Raw genomic sequence first — 16,872 nt, 5'->3', positions numbered from 1 at the left:
GATTTCTCAAATCTCAATTTTCTCTCAAAACTCTTGAAGATTCCGGCTTTCACCAAGAGTATTTGTTTTACGTAAAAATCTTTAAGTTTAATATTTTTCCTATAAAATCATCAATAAAGTTAAGTACACAAAATTTAAGATACTTTTTAAACACTACCCCATGTATTACCCGCCCCTGGAAAAATGTGGCAAGTTCTTCATAGAGCCTTAAAAAAAGCACAAAAAGTTATAATAAAGACAAAATTTCGTTAATTTATCTCAAAACGTTTCGAAAATATAAATAAAAAAAACATCCTTAGGAACCAACCGTTCATACCCTGTATATCAAAAATGAAGCGGCTTTCGATATATGTTTATATGAAGTATTTGTCGGACTTTGGGACCTAAAATATGTGGTTGAATTATGGCACTATATTCAGACACCTTGTATTTAAGAATCACTATATCCATCTTGAAAGCTCTTCTATAATCGCCAACTGCAGATAATTTTATCACAGTGATTCTGCAATCGTCGTCAATTGACCTGCACCGTAATCTGTTGTAAACTGATTGCAACGGTTACTGTAACTGATCCGTGCTAAAGGTCTACACGTGACAAATATAGTTCCTGTTACTTTTGCTTTCAAACTGGGATTCAGTTTGAATTATATCAATTTACATTCCCGTTTGAGAATTGTCACATTCACTTGGAAATGTTTTCAATTAACGGAAACTGCGAATGATTCAGTCACAGTCATTCTGTAATCGCTGTGCAATCGAGATTCATCATGACTGGGAATCCCCAAATCCATTCAAAATATGGAAAAAGAAAAGATCATAATCTCGTCAAGGCCCAAAGATTTATTACTGATTACAGGTATGTACTACAGGCGCACAATTCTAACACTTAGCGCAAAACATTGTTTAAAAAGTGCTAAACACATATATAATAAAAAAAACTGAAATTACTCAAATTAGGAATTGTCCAACACAAACATTACAAAAAATACCACTTAGTAGAGTTAGAGTTGTTGAATCATGGCTTGAGCTCTTACAGGGTGACAGCAATTAATTTCTTGTGGACGACACAATTTACAAGGGCGAGGTTTAGGCGAGCCGAGCTTAAGCAATGAATCAGAAACTCGGTCTTAAAAATTAAATCTGAACGTCTCAATTGAAAGATTTACTGCAAACGGATATTGACCTAAGGCGTCAATTATTTGCTCATTCAAACTTCTTCTCTTGTAAATTATCCAGTGTACATTTAAATAAGTAAATGCTCAAACAAAATATCTTCTTCCAATTAATTATAGAAATAAAATCGTTGTTACCACTCCCTACAAAAAGAACAAATAACATCAGCCCATCATATTTCACGTACATTTAAATACGAAATTACATCAGTAGCAGCTAATCCCTATCGTTACCATTCTCTTTGACGGCCGAACGGCTGCGAGAACGGGAATGAGACCTGGAAAGCCTCAATTGCCGGTTTGAATTGGAGCGGCTTCTGCTCCTCTTCGACGCTGATCTGGAGCGGCGGGATCTGGACCGGCTACGTGACCTGGATCGGCTTCTGGAGCGGCTGCGCCGGTCGCGAGAACGACTTCTGGAGCGGCTTCGAGATCTGTGGAAATTAATTTCGTGATTTTAATGTGGTCAATTACAGGCAAAGTTCTTTTAGTTGATTTATGGATTTGCGTTAAATCAACTTGCAGAACTTTTAAGGCACCGTTGGTGAGTTCCTGTTAACAGTAACTGAATGATTGAACAGGAGTATGGTCCAAAGGTAGCAAGAAACAGACTGAACAGAAGCTTTGGGTAATTTTGTTCGAGGTTAGTACATTGTGTTGATAGAGAGAAATTCTTTATTTAGCCGCATTTGAAAATTGTCTGGAATAAATTGGTGTAACCAATTTCCTAATTTTCATTTAAAAATAAATATCCAATGAAAATAATATAACTGCCATGCTGTATGCCATTACTAATAATCACAAATCCGATATGTAAGTCCCAGCACAAGAATGGTTAGTCAAATATCAATTAAAAAAATGGTCCTTTTGGTAGTCTCTTCTAATCTCCAATAAATCAGGAGAAATTCACTTCGAATTTAAGGTAATCTAGTGCTACTTATCAATGAAACTGCATTATTTTAAACTGACCTAATTAACCAGTTTCATTTAAAATAACTAAAAATTCTTTACCATTTCGGATTGTGAGCTCGTGAGACGTGTGACGAGAGTGGTATTTCAACTAGGTTGAGGGGATGATTCGCGACTAGGGGCAAAATCTCACTGGCTCACAGTAGCAAGTACTCGACTAGTAGTAGATTGTAGACTAGTAGCGGTCAGACTTGTTCTTTTTTTACTTAAAACGATGTGGCGGCTCTACGCAGGCTCAGTGAAGAGGCTTACATGAGAAGATCGAAGCGAGTGTACTCAATGCGTTACCTTACAATCATCGGCCACATGCTATCAACCTATAAATATGGCACTGGTGTCAAGCCAATTTACTTTTCACATTATTACGACTTGAATCTCTCAAGTCTTTGGCGACTGAGATATGCTGTACAACATAAAGCTTACAACTTCAGAAACTAACAAACAATACAAACAAGATCAACTGAAAGGACATACTGAATAAAATACATAGTGATAAATAAAAATAATGTTGTACAGCAACTGAAACATTTTGTAGGAGGTTGATTAGTGTCCTGCATTTATCTGTAATTCTTTAAACATTTAAATGGTAAAATGTTGGAAAATCAATATTCTCATAATCATGCCAAGACGCGAATTTCTGTAGAAATATTGGAATAAAGGCACATTAGTGGCTTGTTTTTATGGAATTTTTGTTCCAAGATGCCAGTACTTTGGTCTACTGGTCTAACACTAATCAACCCTGTTACCACACAAAACAAAATGTATTTCCTTATACACCAAACACTCACCTATCTCTCCTGCCGCCACCACCACCCCTTCTGTACTTTCCACAGTCTCGTGCATAGTGACCCCGATCTCCACATTCATAGCAACGGTCATCAGGATGGAATGGACGACCCCTGGATCGTGGGGGTGGGCCTCCCCTGCGTCCGCTTCCAGACTTGCTATTGGACATCTCAACTCTTGCTCTGCGTCCACATACAGTTCTTCCATCTGTAACCAATCGGACTAATAATGCTGTGACTGCAGGACTGAAGAAAGAGCATTCTTAGGAAATGGAAAAATAGGAATAAACTAAGTGTTAAATGAAGTGAGACAGCCACAATACTGCCTAACTTCGACTAGGAATAACTTTCAAATTTTTGCTAAAAAGAAGTTCTCAGAGGTGTCTTTCTGTGTTATATCTTACCCAATCCTCGAACTGCATCTTCAGCATCCCTAGGATCTTCGAATTCTACAAACGCGAATCCTGGCGGATTTCTTGCCACCCAAACGTTCCTCAAAGGGCCGTAATACCGGAAGGCATCTTCAATCTCTTGCTTAGAAGCGCTGCTGCCCAAATCTCCCACATAAACTTTACATTCTGAATTGTATCGAGACATCGTAAATAACTGAAAAAAAAAGGCTGCTTTAATGCATCCACAATGGCATCGATCTTGATGAAAACTGGTAGACGCCCAACTCAACCGCCATGCAAGGCGAAGTCAATGAATGAAAACTCACATTTAATCTACAATTTTATAGGTCGTATGTTTTCACACACACAAACTTGTAGATTTCGCAACCCTTTGGGCTACAAATCGTTAATTAAAACGCGATTTTTACTGAAAAATTAACAATTCATTTCATGTAGAATTAGACAGAACGGAAAAACAAAAACCTGAACAGCTAACTTCTACGCAAACGCGAGACTGGATTTGATTGTTAAGTACGTGCAATGTTGGCGAATAAACAGTCTATATGTACCTAGGGGTGCAGTAGCAACATTGGATGGGAGTGCGATATAGCCATTACATTACAGTTGTTGAAATATACGGCAAACGTATATAAGTTTTTTTAGTTAACTAAAACAATAATAGAATCATAAAAAGCAATTTAAAAAAATATATTAATAAAATAATTACACGCATAGATCCAGGTAGGTGAAAGGAAAACCAAAACGAATTTATCATCCGTTAGAAGCTCAAAACTCAAATTAAATGCCAAAAAACTATTAATTTGATATTTTTATATCTTCTAACATCAATATTCGTGACCTCTCATTTATGAAACGCGAAAAAAGTACAAATATTTTAAAACGGCATGATAGAATATGTGTATGTATGTATATATACAGGGTGGACGCGCGGGCTGGAACAAATTCATTTAAAATTCAGGGATTCATTTTTTCGAATGACGCGTCGATCTTTCTTTTTGACTGCGGTTTTTTTAATCGTAAAATCATGTATACAGGGCGGTTCAAAAATAAGTTATCTCCATCAACTTAATTTTTTCAAGTGGAAACACCTATTTTTTATTTCATTTTTGAATTGTGTAAGGTTACTGGTGGTTCGACGTATTCCTTTGGGGAAGTGATGGGGCATGAGGCAAGGAGTCAATTAAACCCATACATACATATTCCAATACTCACTAGATTTTGAGTTTTTTCAATTTTTTTTTTTTAATTTGGGGTTTTAATAATTTCAGAATGATTTTTCAAGGAATCCTTTTTGGATTTTTTTTGCTTTCGCTACTCGGTGACTTGTCTAACATTATGATCTTCCGTATAGAATGAAATATGTCGTAAACATTTGCACCATGTGAAGATTTTGAGTTAAAAATGTTCATGTTTTAATTTTTTCATATTTAATCTAAAAAAAGTTTTCTAAAGTTAGAAAACAGCAACAGTGAATTCAAGAGTAATTAACGTTGGACACCCGTTGCACGTTTGGAATTTGTGGATCTTTCAAATAGTCTCAATAAACTTTAGAATTTTTTTTATCTCAAAACTTTTTTTGCTTATAAATCAGCATTCTTGCAGGTTGAAGATTATAATATACAATAAATACTGGCTGTGAATTAGAAGATGAGCACCATCGCGTAAAATTTTTTCAATGGTCCATGTGATGCGATACGAAAATATTGTGTAAGAAATCAAGTTTGCGTATGTACTTAATTATTTTAAAAATTGAGAGAAAATATAACATTGTAATCTACTAGAAGAGTACATTTTTAAGATAGAAAAAGAGCATTGGCAAAGCAGGTGCTTTCGTGCTCCTAAAGAAAGTTACTTACAGCCAATCTGTGGAAAAAGTGAACGTTTTTTATCCACTTATTTGATGTGTTAATTTTGATTCTCTTTCCAAAATCAAATTCCATTTTATACTTAATTTTACTCTTCACCTATCAGTAATAATCAACTACAATCAGACGAATAACTATAAAGCAGATTAGCTTATAAAATCCCGTTTAGATCTTTTTTTGCTTCTTTATTTAGGTTATTACGACTCTATTCCTATCAAATCTTAGGCCTTTGCCTTAATAAAATTTATTTAAATATATTAAGTTTAGTTAAAAGTTAGTTTATCTATTACAGCAAGCAGCCATCAATCTTTAACTGTAAGCAGCAACTATTAATTGTAAGAACCTTAATTTCTTACAAAGAAAAATCATGAATACCTATGAATACATGTAAAAAATTCCTTAAAAAAGCAAAATTCGTGCCTTACTGCTATTTGCGTACAAAACTGTTTAACAAACTTTTCTGCTAGTCTTACATTTAAGAGTGCCATTGGAAGATAGCAAACAACATTTACACAATTTTACAGCAAATTATCTCAATCTTTTCAAAACATTGGAAGCTTTTATCTCGTGTTGCGCCAAGGAAAATGCCTATAAAAATAAAAATGATAATTCAGTTACCTCGTCGACTCGGTCGACGTTACGTTTGAAGGCTGAAATACACTCCAATAGGTAAATAACCCGTTTCTAACACATAAGAATTAATAGAATTGTATATAAAGTTTTTACACATTCAAATAAAGCACCATGTCGAATTCGTTAACGCTGTATGCAACAGTAGTTATTTTCATGATCTGCAGTTCCTTGTCTGCAGCTCAATGGTAAATACATTTTTCAGTAAATGCACAATAAAATATTAACTGAACTCAATACTAAATCAAGCATGATATTTAGTCAGTAATCCCACTAGTTACTAAACAAATGATATTAGGACCACCACTGCATTTTATGAGTTAGGTACTAATCAGGTAAGCACCAGCTATGCTTTGAATATGCATATATTAAGAGAACAGTTAAACCTTAACTGAATCCTTTTACAGCAAAAACATCATGGCCCTTGATCCCACATCTTATCCAGTTGAAACAAAATCTCTGCATGTTCCACCACTGGAGGAGGTGGCCGAAGGTGGGCAAAATAACTACGTCACTGACTAAATAATTATAATTACTCGGACAACTAATTTCAGTTTTCAGATCTTATCTGCCCACCAATTTTAAAGAAGTTAACGTGGAAGTAGTCGAATCTCCAAACCTTACTGAGGGTCCATTCTATTTAGCTGCACCAGGCAAGTACCAGTGGTGAATTACTGTAAAGAGCGCCATTTCTTTTCCAAAGCGTTTTCAGTAACAAGCATGCGAATTATTACAGGTCTTAATGGAAACCCGAAAATTCTTGAAATTGGAGGAACTCAATACCTGCTTCCATTAGTGACTAGAGAAAAGGTTTATGACTTAAAAGATGTCGCGAAGTTGATAGCTGTGGAGCCCGTTCTTTTAATTGGTGCTGGGGCGGGGCCTTTCCCTTATGTAGGGGTTAATTGTGAAGTGTGTGAAATATTTTTTTTATTATTAAAAGGGGGTTAAGACTGTTTCCATTAGGGGATCGTCAATCTAAAAATTGAGAATGGAATAGCCGATCAGCAGACGCGCACATCTAAGGTAGAAGGCGCTGATGAGCACATGGTGGTCCAGGTGCTTCCCAATAATGAGACAAGAATAGCTTTGCTGGGGAATTTATTTGCTTCCCAAGGAAAAACTGGAAAAGTACGGTTAAAACTTTACCATTTCAATTTCATTTTACATCTCATAAAAACTTTCAGGTGATTAAAGTGTCCGCAAAACAGCGTATTGCGAAAAAGAACTTCATTGAGACTCTAAGAAATTCCATTGAGGAGAAATATGGTAAACAGCATTTAGTGGGAATTGGAGGAGCTTTCCTCATAAGACAGGGGAAGGCAAGGCAGCATGTAATGCGAGATTTTTCAAAAACTCCTATAACAGGTAACTTTTACTGTAAAATACTTCTTCAAATATCTAATTCCAGATATTTACTTAGACAATAATGCTGTTAATAACTGGCTGAAATTCTATGAAATGAGCGCTCCATTGATTGCTGTAGGCACTTTCACAAGCAACGATGGAGTAGGTTTTGCGTCACTATCACATTCAAATCACCCTTAAATTAAAATATTTTTCCTCAGGGTGAGTTGGATTTACGAGTGCAACATTTCCATAGCTTCAGCACCCATGGAGAAGCGGGACATTACCATTATGACACTACACCTGATACAGTCGAATATGTTGGTTATTTTAATGTTGCCCACGAGATTGTTAGGGTAGACAAGCCCACCGCTAACCATAAATATGGTAGGGACTAAATAAGGATATATTCACATAGAATGGTATGAATTCTGTGATTATAATTGTTGTTTAAATAAACACTTAAATGATGCTTGTTATCATTTTTTCCACACATCTCTTTCTCACGGGGCGCGAAAAAAAGCTGTAGCAGCAAAGTCTATGATTAAAGTGATAACTTATAGGTGGTGCTAAGTTGATATAAGAACTGACTAGTAGAATCAGCGTTTTTTGTGTGTTTTAAAATAATATGCGTGAAGGATCCGGGAAAGTGCTTCTTACTATATATTATATTAACTGTAAAATTGAAATATTTTAAAAATACTCGTGTACTCCGATAACCCTTATGGCCTATAAAGCCGGGTACACACCGCCGCGAACGTGGTTAGCTAACTATGTTCACTAACATGGTTAACTAACATTGTTTGCCAATTGCTGTTTGAAATAACATTACATGTTAACATTTAGGCCGTAATAACAACATTCGCGAACAAAAATAGGTGTTCTCTACAAAGGCGATAAACCTCAAAAGAAAAGTGTTATTTGATATTTCTGTGGTTTTTCGACAGTTTGTTTTTTAATATTCTGGCAGGATGGAGTGGAATGTTGAAAAGCGTATAGACCTAATAAAAGAACATGAAAAGCAGCATTAATTGTGAAATGTTCAAGTTTCGGAATATAAAAACATTATATTGAAGAAAGACGCATGGTATGGGAAAATGTAGGAGTACCTGCAGAAGAAGTGAACAAGATGAAATTAAGTTTATCTGCTTATCGCAGAGATCATCTTCGCTGCTCGACATTATTAAAACACACCCACTTTAAAATAATTCCAACTAACTAGAAAAACCAGAACGAACTAAAAATTGGTGTGGACATTCGTGTTAACATCATATTGTTACCAAAAAATGATCGCGAACAATGTTCTAAAAACACTGTGTTCGTTGTTAACTAACCATGTTCGCGCCGGTGTGCATTCGGCTTAAAGTTATTTAAACACAGTTGAAGTTTAGTTCATCATTCACTCAACCGGATTCTTATAAATTTTGAAGCCCATATAATTGAATCCAACATGCATATTCAAAATCCCTATGTGTATTCATCTGCAGTTTGTCTTAGCTTGCTTCTAGATGTGTGGAGTTAGCATAAGCAAGCAAATAGTGTAAATAATTTAGAAATGGTTAAATGAGCAAAGTTTTAGAAAATTTCATGAGAAACTTATATCCGATTTAAAAATTTCTTTAATGTTTCTTTGATGGTTTCTCAAAAAAAGGGGTATACTGAAATTTCTCAACTTTTTTGTCAATCATCTGTCATATGGTTCACACATGTATTAAGATCTTGAAAAGCATAAGAGATTCAGAGACGGTTAAATGAGCAAAATTTTTAAAAATCATAGAATTCAATTATCTAATGATATACTAAGTGTTTTATTTAAGAAATTTGAGTTATGAGCCATTGAACACGAGCTAGATGTCAGAACTTACTTGAAAAAAGTTTTATAATTCCTAAGATTACTCACCTATTCTCTATAAAAAATATAACAAACTTCTACTTAAAATATTCATGATGAATCATAGAATTCAATCATTTAAGATCATATAATGGGCATCTCTTTTGAACAATTTGATGTATTTATTGTTTGGACATACTTATGGTTTTATCATGTTTTTAAATTCACTTGTTTTGTTAAATATTAAAAAAAATATTTAATTTCACATTTTTTTCTTTACAAAACATTTCTGATTGTGGTATTTTATCATACAACTGAAAACAAGAAAAAGTGCAAAATTGTGTCTCTAATATATACCAGACCTGAGAATTCCACACAATAAAACGAATGTAAAGCAAAAGCTACCAGTGTTAGATCAACTCAGAGAGCTCTCGACTGTAAGTATCTCTACATATAGGTAATTCTGTGTTGTCTACATTTGGTATAAACAACTAAATATCTATTTCTTGCAGTCTACAGCACAGCCAGAAGTAGGATTAAACTTATGTACATTGGACTTCAGGTTATCATCATCATATTGGAGTACAGAAAAATGATAATCAAAGGCATATTTGATTTGAGATAGCGCGTGAAATATGACAATTCCATACTGTTTGTGTATGTTGTAATGTTGATTCAGACTACAGTGCCTTTTATGTTTATCAATGGCAATTGACCAACCTATTTGAAGCTAAAATTGACTACAAATTCAAAAGTACAAATTATTTCATAAATTTAATGTTTGCACAGGAAGTGATGTAATTGATTGGTACGATTCCGTGGTATATTGATGGTGAATACCCAAGATGCCAATCCACAGTAAAAAATTTCTGTATTTTGCCTACGGCAGCAATCTACTTAGCCACAGAATTCACATTAACAACCCGAGTGCGGAGAGAGCTGGAATTGGTTGCTTGACGGTATGTATATAGATTAAAAACGAGTTTATTGCATTCATTGCTAGTGGCGAATGAAAAATCAATATTTAGGACTATCAAATCAGTTTCGTAACGTTTTCGAAAAGATGGAAAGGAGCAAGTGCCACAATCGTACCTAAGAAGTCTGGAGAAGTCTGGGGGGCACTCTGGTACGTGCAGAACCAGGATCTGGAAAATCTGGATAGGTAATTGTTCTGAATTACTGGAAAACAATAACTTTCTTAAAAAATTAAAACCTTTCAAATTATTTGACTTTTGAGGTCAAATGGGAATAAAGTTTATATAAAAGTAATCAATGAGGGTGATACTTGACAATGGCAAGTGGTACTCTTGGGACGTATTTGCTACCCTCGGTGGCGCGTGTGTCGGCGCCCTTGGAGTCTTGTTCTTGTCATGTCATGTCAATCTCTAACCCAATGATGTAGTAGTTCTTGGTCATTAGGCTGTATGTATATTGATTTATACATTTTTCTCCGCCCTTTTTATAAAACGAGGGACAAATAAATTCAAAGAAAAACGTCACTACGTCACCTTAGGTTTTATATACAGGGTGATTCAGAATTTAATATACATACTCTACTAGGGGGTATAGTAATTCCCCATGGCTTGAAATCGCAAATATATGTAACAGGCCAATTCCAACTCCTCACAGAGGAACTTTTCTATTTTTGGCCAAATTTCCTATTGTAAATATATTTTCAAGCCCTTTGTATAAGAAATTCAATTTTTTTCACCGAATTGACTCAGTACTGGACAACATTATCTTAGATGCACTCTATTTAAGAGTGTAAAACCTCATAAAATCCAGACACAGTTTACGAGATGACGCTTACAGTCCAGAGTTTTATTATATACAGTATAAAGGAGTATCGTTTGTATTTTAGGCAGGAAGGAGTGCACAATAACATCTACAAACCGTTACAAGTTGATATACTCTTGCCTGATGGGAAAACAGTCAACGCCAGGACCTACCAACAGATTGCCGAAGCTCCAGGTGGGGAGTTGTCTGAGCTTCCTCAGGATTGTCGGCCTTCAGTAGCCTATTGGAAGACTATTGTTAAGGGAGCCGAAGAAACTGGGCTTCCCAAGCAGTATCTTGATTTTCTTCACCAAATTCCACATAATGATTATCACGGCTCTGTCGATATTCAATTGCCTTTATGGCTACATTAATGATAAAAATATATATACATTCACACATTCAATGTGAAATTAATTAAATGATCGAATTATTTTACTTTTATCAATCCCTGTCCTAATCCGTATTTCCGTCTACTAATGGAGGAATTGTATTTATTTAATATCGATTCTTCGAGAGAATTTATTATGGTGTTCAATGTATTGGGATATTCCACTCCAAAAGTTTTTGATCATTTTTAGTCAAACAGTCGTCATGTTGTAGGATTCCTATGACGTCATTTTGTCACTAAAGATACGACATGAGCGGGCCCCACGTATTTAAGACGTAAATGTTAAAATTACGTCATTTCCTCAACTTCCCTGTCATGGATTAGTACCTCATTTGGCAAAAAGGGATGAAAAAGCAATAAAAAACGATGCTGTCCGCTTCTTTTCAATCGTTGGAATAACCTATATAATATACCTTTTTATTTGCCTGTTCTTACTCACTGCATTAGCCACATGAAAGCAATTAATTATTGAACCAAATAAAGGATAATTAGAGTTCATTTCAATATTTGGCTGTATAAACGTTTCTCAATTGGTGAGAACATAGGACAGCAATTTTTTGAATAGGACCCATAAGAAAGTTCTGTTTGCACCATATATGTTATTTGAAATCCCTTTTCCCATCTTTCATTTAAATATTGTTTTTTTCCAATTACCATCCTATTTTTTAGGTTAGAGTCTTGTTGCCGTATGCGGTGTTTAGGTGACGTGTAAAGTGTAGTTTAAATTAATAGAAAAAATTAAGAAATATACAATGAAATCGTTAATTTTATTACTGTTCACGTTATTTGTGAGCGTAAAATCACAGGGAAACACCTTGGTGTTATTGGATAATCAAGTCATTAAAGAGACCCATTCAATTTTCTTCAAGTCTCTGCAAGGTAAACTTTTATATAAAATTGAAGTGAAAACCTCAAGGAGGCGTTGAAATATCAGAGCCATATCTAAGATTAATACATCTGTTAGTCAGTTAGTTGATGGTACATAATATAGGAACACAGTTTACTTAGTTAACGACATAAGCCCATTCAGTTTCTATGCCTATAATAGACGTTTCAACTCACATATAATAATCTATATTCACTTCCTTTCAGACAGAGGATACACCCTCAGTTTCAAAATAGCTGATGACTCCTCATTGGTGCTCTCAAAATATGGCGAGTACTTATATGAAAACCTCATCATTTTAGCCCCTTCTGTAGTTGAATTTGGAGGCAACTTGAATGTTGACACCATAACACAATTTATTGATAATGGTGGCAATGTATTAGTGGCTGGTAGTGAAGCCACTGGGGATGTCCTCAGAGAATTGGCATCTGAAGTGGGTTTCGAGGTAATTGTCCAAAACATGAGAAATTAGTCAATTTTTCTTAATAGAAAAAATGTTTAAGGTTGATGAAGAAGGAGCTTTCGTCATTGATCACTTGAACTATGACAGTTCAGATGAAGGACAACATACAAAACTTGTGATTTCATCAGAAAACCTAATAGACGCTCCAGTTATAGTTGGCCCAAAGAAAGGTGTAGCTCCTTTGTTGTATCAAGGAACTGGCATCTTGGCTGATTCAGAAAATCCACTTGTACTGCCATTGCTAACTGCAGACAGCACTGCCTATAGTTATTTGCCCGATCAGCCTATTAAAGAGGTTGGTCATAAATCACATAACTTCCATATTATAATCTTAATGCTTTTTTTCTATTATAGTATCCCCATGCAATTGGAAAAGATATTGTTCTTATTGCAGGCTTACAAGCCAGAAATAATGCTAGAGTGGTATTTAGTGGCTCTGTTTCTTTCTTCTCAGATGAATATTTCTCTTCAAATGTTGAAAGGGCTTTGGTAATTTGATTAACAATACTTTTTGCTTTGACATGGTGAAGATTTATATTTTTAGGGCCAATTGAAAGCTCCCAAGTCAAGCAATGAAGAGGTAGCCACTGCAATTAGTCAGTGGGTGTTCAAAGAGCATGGCAGGTTGCAAGTTAAGTCAGTTTTGCACCATAAAGCAGGTGAAAAAGCTCCTCCTCATGACTACACTGTTATGGACGATGTGGTATGCATTAAAACGCCAAATGCATTAAAATGAGATGGCCATGATAATAGCAATCTCATTTCTGAAGTTTTATTTGTGATTTTCATTTCAGGTATATCAAATCGGCATTGAGATTTATGATAATGGCAAATGGAAGCCATTTGCAGCCAATGACGTACAACTTGAATTTGTAAGAATTGATCCATTTGTTCGCACCACTTTGAAGAACAGTGCAAATGGAGTTTATGAGGCAAAATTCAAAATTCCTGATGTTTATGGAGTGTACCAGTTCAAAGTGGACTATGACAGAGTTGGTTATACTAGGTTATACAGTACTACTCAAGTGAGTTCAAGTTATTTTCAGATTCTCTATATTCTAAATATTTTTACCTTGTTTCAGGTGTCTGTGAGACCTTTGCAACATACACAATATGAGAGATTCATTGATTGTGCCTATCCATATTACACAGGAGCATTCTCAATGATGTTGGGCGTCTTTGTGTTTTCAATTGTGTTTCTTCATATGAAGGATGATGACAAGAAGTCAAAGAGTGAATAGGCAAATAGTTCCTTGTTTTTTTTTTATCATACAATTATTTTGTTTGTCTTATTTTTCCTAGTAATTGTCAATGTTAAATTTTTCGAAACACTGAAAAAAGGGTTTGAATTTTATCATTTTTATTATTCTATTAGATAAAACACTAATTCTACAACACTCTTAATAAAAATCTATTACTTTTTATCTAGTTTCAAAAATCCTGAAGTATTTGAAAAATATTTTGCAGTTGTTTCATTGGCATTCGTTTCAGCTGCTTGTGGGTTTACAATTTCCAATCCCTAAAAAATTTAGCACATCAGTACTGATTATAAAGGGAATATAAAATTTCATTGTGTTTGATTTCAAAATAATGTCTTTTTGTACCTGCAAAGGTGTAAAAGCCACACTGGAAGCTGTACCAGATATCTGTTTCTTGACTGTGGTACTGCCTCCCCAAATTTGCTGCTTCTGAAGGTTCTTTTGCAGCGTTTTGGAAATTCTTACTTTGGTTTTTTCGTCTACTTGAGGCAGTCTTATTCTGCCGGTACCTGCTTTGCCAATAGATCCCCTTGTATATCCCAAATCTTCTTGATATGCATCATCTTCAATCTAAACAATACAACTCTTTCAAATGTAGTGTAATGTATAGGAAGGTCTGTGAAACGTACTTCTGCAAAGTTCATCCTATTCGCATGTTTTCTAAACTCAGTTAAAGCATATCTTTCCTTCATCTTCCTCACTCTTTTCCCGCCCCTTTTCTTCTTGGATTGATCAATAGGCTTTGGCAATGGTTTTATAAATTTAACTGGTGGGGGCTCCTGTAATTTGTCCAACTTACGTTCGACTTCGTCGTGTAACATGCGCCCAATACGGCCGTCAGAGCTTTCATGGGAAGCATCAACCCTGGCAGCTAAAGTACATTTAGTAGCCACTAATCTAGCCGCCTTTCGCCTCAAATCCTAAAAAGAAATCAGATTCTGCAAAGGTTTAAGTGCTAACTAGAATTCTTACTGGAGGCGTATTTTGAACAATATCGCAATAATATACAAATCCCGTGTGCGGCAACATGTGGGCTTGACTAAACCCGGAAAGAGTTTTCTTTTGTTGTCCAAGCAGCAGTACATTACAAGCAGGTATTTTTGATAATCGTGTAAGACCACCAGCTACTCCCATTATTTTCGCTGCTATTGAGGCTCCAAGTATGATCGTTATGTTAGGGGCTATAAATGCCATTCGGCTTTCAACATATTCATAAATTTTTAGTTTGAAGTTGTTAAGCTCAATGGCCATATCACAACCCTCATCTATTTGTTCTTTTTCATATTTTGTCAGATGAGTCCTGGAATTTTAAATTAGAAGTTAATAAGAAGCTTACTGCCAGCTGAGCACTTACCCTTGGGTTGTTGAAGCGGTCACAGAAACAACCATAATAGTTGCTTGGGTTAAAAAAGCTTGAAGAGTTTCATTGTTTTTTGCTTGGTCTAAATCATTTCCCAAAGCTTTAACAGTGCGGACGTAATCCAAAGGATTTACCACTAATGAGTCCAATTCAGGGAACCTTTTTTGGTATTTGTCTCTAACAAATTTATGAACAGTTACCTATGAATCAAGTGTAAATTTGTGTCAGAGGTGTATTAAAATTTTGAGATTTATGTTATGTCTTACCACTTCGTTGTCAATTTCAGCAGCCAAATCGTTAGCCTCGACAATTAATTGATATTCAGGATCGGCTTCCACAGGCCCAATAATATCTGTAGCTTTTCTGATTTTTGTTCCATAATTTTGTATTTGTTGCATTACATTTATAAGCTTTGCAGAATCTCTCAATTTGCATAGTTCTGAAAGTAAATATATTTTAGTTAACTTTGCAGGCTTTAAACAGGATCTCTGAAAATTAGTAAAAAAGATATTAACAAGATATTTAATATCAAAAAATATGGTATAGGATCTTTCTTTATATAGGATGTTTCAGATTTAAATATATGCTATATCAGTTATTTTATATTTGAAAAAGAAACTTGTTTTCTCCATGTTTATAGATGTCTTTTAATTGATCAAAGTTAGAGTGTCACTGATAAAGTAGTAACAGTGGCCAGAGTTTCTCTCAGCTTGGGGTTGCAGTGGGGTTAGAATACACTCTTGTGTGGATATTACATTCTCTGGGAACTTGCGTAATGTGTGACCCCATTGGCCCTGAAGTCAGCTTATTTCACTTTGTTTAACTCATGTTCGTCTTGCATGATTCTAGCCAGGAGGCATTCTCAAGGGAGTTTCACATATTTTACAACAAACTCACATATACATTCAATGATTAATGATCAAAACAGCAAATTAATTTTGAGGACTTATCAACTTACATGAACTTGATGCAAAAAAAAAATGAACCAAGTTACTAATAGTATGGCATGGTAGTAACATATAATGATATTGTTGAACTATGGATAGTGACACTGTTGGTGGCAAAATGGCTTTGAATGGTAAATGTCACTTTGGATGCCACTACTAGTGAGTTTGGATTAAATCTATACTTACCTCGAACAGAATTGATCTGTGTAGTGTCTATTTCCATCTGAAGTTGCTTAATGTCAGGTTTTTCGAGCACTTCTTGCATAGGCTCTTCAGCTTGCATTGGTTGATCTTCCTCTTCATCTTCCTGATCATTTTCTTCTAAATCTGCCAACAATTCATCTGCTAAAGACATTTTTACTTGTTCAAAAGAGTGTAGGGAAGTTAATTAGTAAGGTCTAAGCACAGTTTCTTCAAATTTTCAGGCACAACGTAGCACAAAAGAAAAAGTACAACAAAACATAAATTTAAATTTTGTGTGTTCAATTTTCTGTTGACATTAATGTAAAAAGTGGTTATGATTAACTAGATATAACAGAGCCTATGACAGCACGACATTAAACAATAACCGACGATTGGTTGTAGTGAGTTATCAGGAATTTCGTATCTTTATCTTTGTCTAACACATACATTATAAAAAGAATAACTGAAATTAAAGAAATGAAAACAATGAAGACAATTCCTACCGGCAACCGACTGGTTAAGGGTTGTAGATTAAAAATCGCTTTTTTTGAACTTCTTGTTAACTTCAAACTCAAACCAAAAAAAGGAATTTGAA

At 35.0% G+C, this 16,872-nt stretch overlaps 5 protein-coding genes across 10 annotated transcripts; 3 read left to right on the top strand and 2 right to left on the bottom strand.

The window, feature by feature from the left end:
* Nucleotides 1-820: 820 nt before the first annotated feature.
* On the bottom strand, nucleotides 821-10,123 carry LOC136408006 (serine/arginine-rich splicing factor 7-like). 4 transcript variants are annotated; one of them, XM_066388723.1, is made up of 5 exons: nucleotides 3,645-3,803; nucleotides 3,331-3,532; nucleotides 2,930-3,134; nucleotides 1,379-1,606; nucleotides 821-1,316 (listed from the first exon to the last, which is right to left on the bottom strand). In XM_066388723.1, exons 2-4 carry the CDS (start codon nucleotides 3,521-3,523, stop codon nucleotides 1,390-1,392), a joined length of 615 nt encoding a protein of 204 aa, XP_066244820.1. In that variant the 5' UTR covers nucleotides 3,524-3,532; nucleotides 3,645-3,803; the 3' UTR covers nucleotides 821-1,316; nucleotides 1,379-1,389. The 4 variants fall into 4 exon arrangements, 3 of the variants coding, with proteins under 3 accessions (XP_066244820.1, XP_066244819.1, XP_066244818.1); XR_010752061.1 differs by lacking the exon at nucleotides 821-1,316 and adding an exon at nucleotides 2,184-2,458 and having other exon boundaries at nucleotides 1,466-1,606; XM_066388722.1 differs by lacking the exon at nucleotides 3,645-3,803 and adding an exon at nucleotides 10,105-10,123 and having other exon boundaries at nucleotides 821-1,606.
* Nucleotides 5,012-7,652, top strand: LOC136408003 (ester hydrolase C11orf54 homolog). 3 transcript variants are annotated; one of them, XM_066388710.1, is made up of 8 exons: nucleotides 5,012-5,046; nucleotides 6,242-6,327; nucleotides 6,389-6,487; nucleotides 6,571-6,746; nucleotides 6,801-6,965; nucleotides 7,022-7,202; nucleotides 7,258-7,343; nucleotides 7,403-7,652. In XM_066388710.1, exons 1-8 carry the CDS (start codon nucleotides 5,015-5,017, stop codon nucleotides 7,577-7,579), a joined length of 1,002 nt encoding a protein of 333 aa, XP_066244807.1. In that variant the 5' UTR covers nucleotides 5,012-5,014; the 3' UTR covers nucleotides 7,580-7,652. The 3 variants fall into 3 exon arrangements, with proteins under 3 accessions (XP_066244807.1, XP_066244806.1, XP_066244808.1); XM_066388709.1 differs by lacking the exon at nucleotides 5,012-5,046 and adding an exon at nucleotides 5,802-6,022; XM_066388711.1 differs by lacking the exon at nucleotides 5,012-5,046 and adding an exon at nucleotides 5,837-5,873.
* Nucleotides 9,658-11,184, top strand: LOC136408009 (gamma-glutamylcyclotransferase-like). The gene is made up of 3 exons (XM_066388724.1): nucleotides 9,658-9,971; nucleotides 10,041-10,174; nucleotides 10,874-11,184. The coding sequence occupies exons 1-3, from the start codon at nucleotides 9,858-9,860 to the stop codon at nucleotides 11,160-11,162; spliced, it is 537 nt and encodes a 178-aa protein (XP_066244821.1). The 5' UTR covers nucleotides 9,658-9,857; the 3' UTR covers nucleotides 11,163-11,184.
* A 670-nt stretch (nucleotides 11,185-11,854) lies between these two features.
* Ost48 (dolichyl-diphosphooligosaccharide--protein glycosyltransferase non-catalytic subunit Ost48) lies at nucleotides 11,855-13,786 on the top strand. The gene is made up of 7 exons (XM_066388707.1): nucleotides 11,855-12,058; nucleotides 12,272-12,510; nucleotides 12,569-12,823; nucleotides 12,883-13,017; nucleotides 13,073-13,231; nucleotides 13,323-13,553; nucleotides 13,611-13,786. Exons 1-7 carry the CDS (start codon nucleotides 11,932-11,934, stop codon nucleotides 13,767-13,769), a joined length of 1,305 nt encoding a protein of 434 aa, XP_066244804.1. The 5' UTR covers nucleotides 11,855-11,931; the 3' UTR covers nucleotides 13,770-13,786.
* Nucleotides 13,787-13,877: 91 nt separating this feature from the next.
* Nucleotides 13,878-16,610, bottom strand: Prp31 (pre-mRNA processing factor 31). The gene is made up of 7 exons (XM_066388706.1): nucleotides 16,281-16,610; nucleotides 15,414-15,586; nucleotides 15,142-15,347; nucleotides 14,760-15,087; nucleotides 14,417-14,707; nucleotides 14,133-14,357; nucleotides 13,878-14,047 (listed from the first exon to the last, which is right to left on the bottom strand). The coding sequence occupies exons 1-7, from the start codon at nucleotides 16,447-16,449 to the stop codon at nucleotides 13,943-13,945; spliced, it is 1,497 nt and encodes a 498-aa protein (XP_066244803.1). The 5' UTR covers nucleotides 16,450-16,610; the 3' UTR covers nucleotides 13,878-13,942.
* Nucleotides 16,611-16,872: the final 262 nt, after the last annotated feature.

The sequence above is a fragment of the Euwallacea similis genome, chromosome 4 (assembly GCF_039881205.1).
Source record: "Euwallacea similis isolate ESF13 chromosome 4, ESF131.1, whole genome shotgun sequence".
Classification (NCBI taxonomy): domain Eukaryota; kingdom Metazoa; phylum Arthropoda; class Insecta; order Coleoptera; family Curculionidae; genus Euwallacea; species Euwallacea similis.
Note: the sequence above shows the minus strand (reverse complement) of the source record. Positions and strands in the feature narration are given on the sequence as shown.

Bases quoted from the DNA above. Each gene is read 5' to 3' on its own strand.
- Prp31 (XM_066388706.1), bottom strand. From the start codon at position 16,449: ATGTCTTTAGCAGATGAATTGTTGGCAGATTTAGAAGAAAATGATCAG. The intron at 14,708-14,759 runs GTAAGAATTCTA...ATTTCTTTTTAG, and splicing joins TTGTTCAAAATACGCCTCCA to GATTTGAGGCGAAAGGCGGC. The intron at 14,358-14,416 runs GTACGTTTCACA...TGTATTGTTTAG, and splicing joins ATAGGATGAACTTTGCAGAA to ATTGAAGATGATGCATATCA.
- LOC136408006 (XM_066388722.1), bottom strand. From the start codon at position 3,523: ATGTCTCGATACAATTCAGAATGTAAAGTTTATGTGGGAGATTTGGGC. The intron at 3,135-3,330 runs GTAAGATATAAC...GATTGGTTACAG, and splicing joins AGATGCAGTTCGAGGATTGG to ATGGAAGAACTGTATGTGGA. The intron at 1,607-2,929 runs GTGAGTGTTTGG...TAATTTCCACAG, and splicing joins GGTGGCGGCAGGAGAGATAG to ATCTCGAAGCCGCTCCAGAA.
- Ost48 (XM_066388707.1), top strand. From the start codon at position 11,932: ATGAAATCGTTAATTTTATTACTGTTCACGTTATTTGTGAGCGTAAAA. The intron at 12,511-12,568 runs GTAATTGTCCAA...AAAATGTTTAAG, and splicing joins CATCTGAAGTGGGTTTCGAG to GTTGATGAAGAAGGAGCTTT. The intron at 13,554-13,610 runs GTGAGTTCAAGT...ACCTTGTTTCAG, and splicing joins GGTTATACAGTACTACTCAA to GTGTCTGTGAGACCTTTGCA.
- LOC136408009 (XM_066388724.1), top strand. From the start codon at position 9,858: ATGCCAATCCACAGTAAAAAATTTCTGTATTTTGCCTACGGCAGCAAT. The intron at 9,972-10,040 runs GTATGTATATAG...ATCAATATTTAG, and splicing joins CTGGAATTGGTTGCTTGACG to GACTATCAAATCAGTTTCGT. The intron at 10,175-10,873 runs GTAATTGTTCTG...TTTGTATTTTAG, and splicing joins GATCTGGAAAATCTGGATAG to GCAGGAAGGAGTGCACAATA.
- LOC136408003 (XM_066388709.1), top strand. From the start codon at position 5,949: ATGTCGAATTCGTTAACGCTGTATGCAACAGTAGTTATTTTCATGATC. The intron at 6,023-6,241 runs GTAAATACATTT...ATCCTTTTACAG, and splicing joins TCCTTGTCTGCAGCTCAATG to CAAAAACATCATGGCCCTTG. The intron at 7,203-7,257 runs GTAACTTTTACT...ATATTTACTTAG, and splicing joins TTCAAAAACTCCTATAACAG to ACAATAATGCTGTTAATAAC.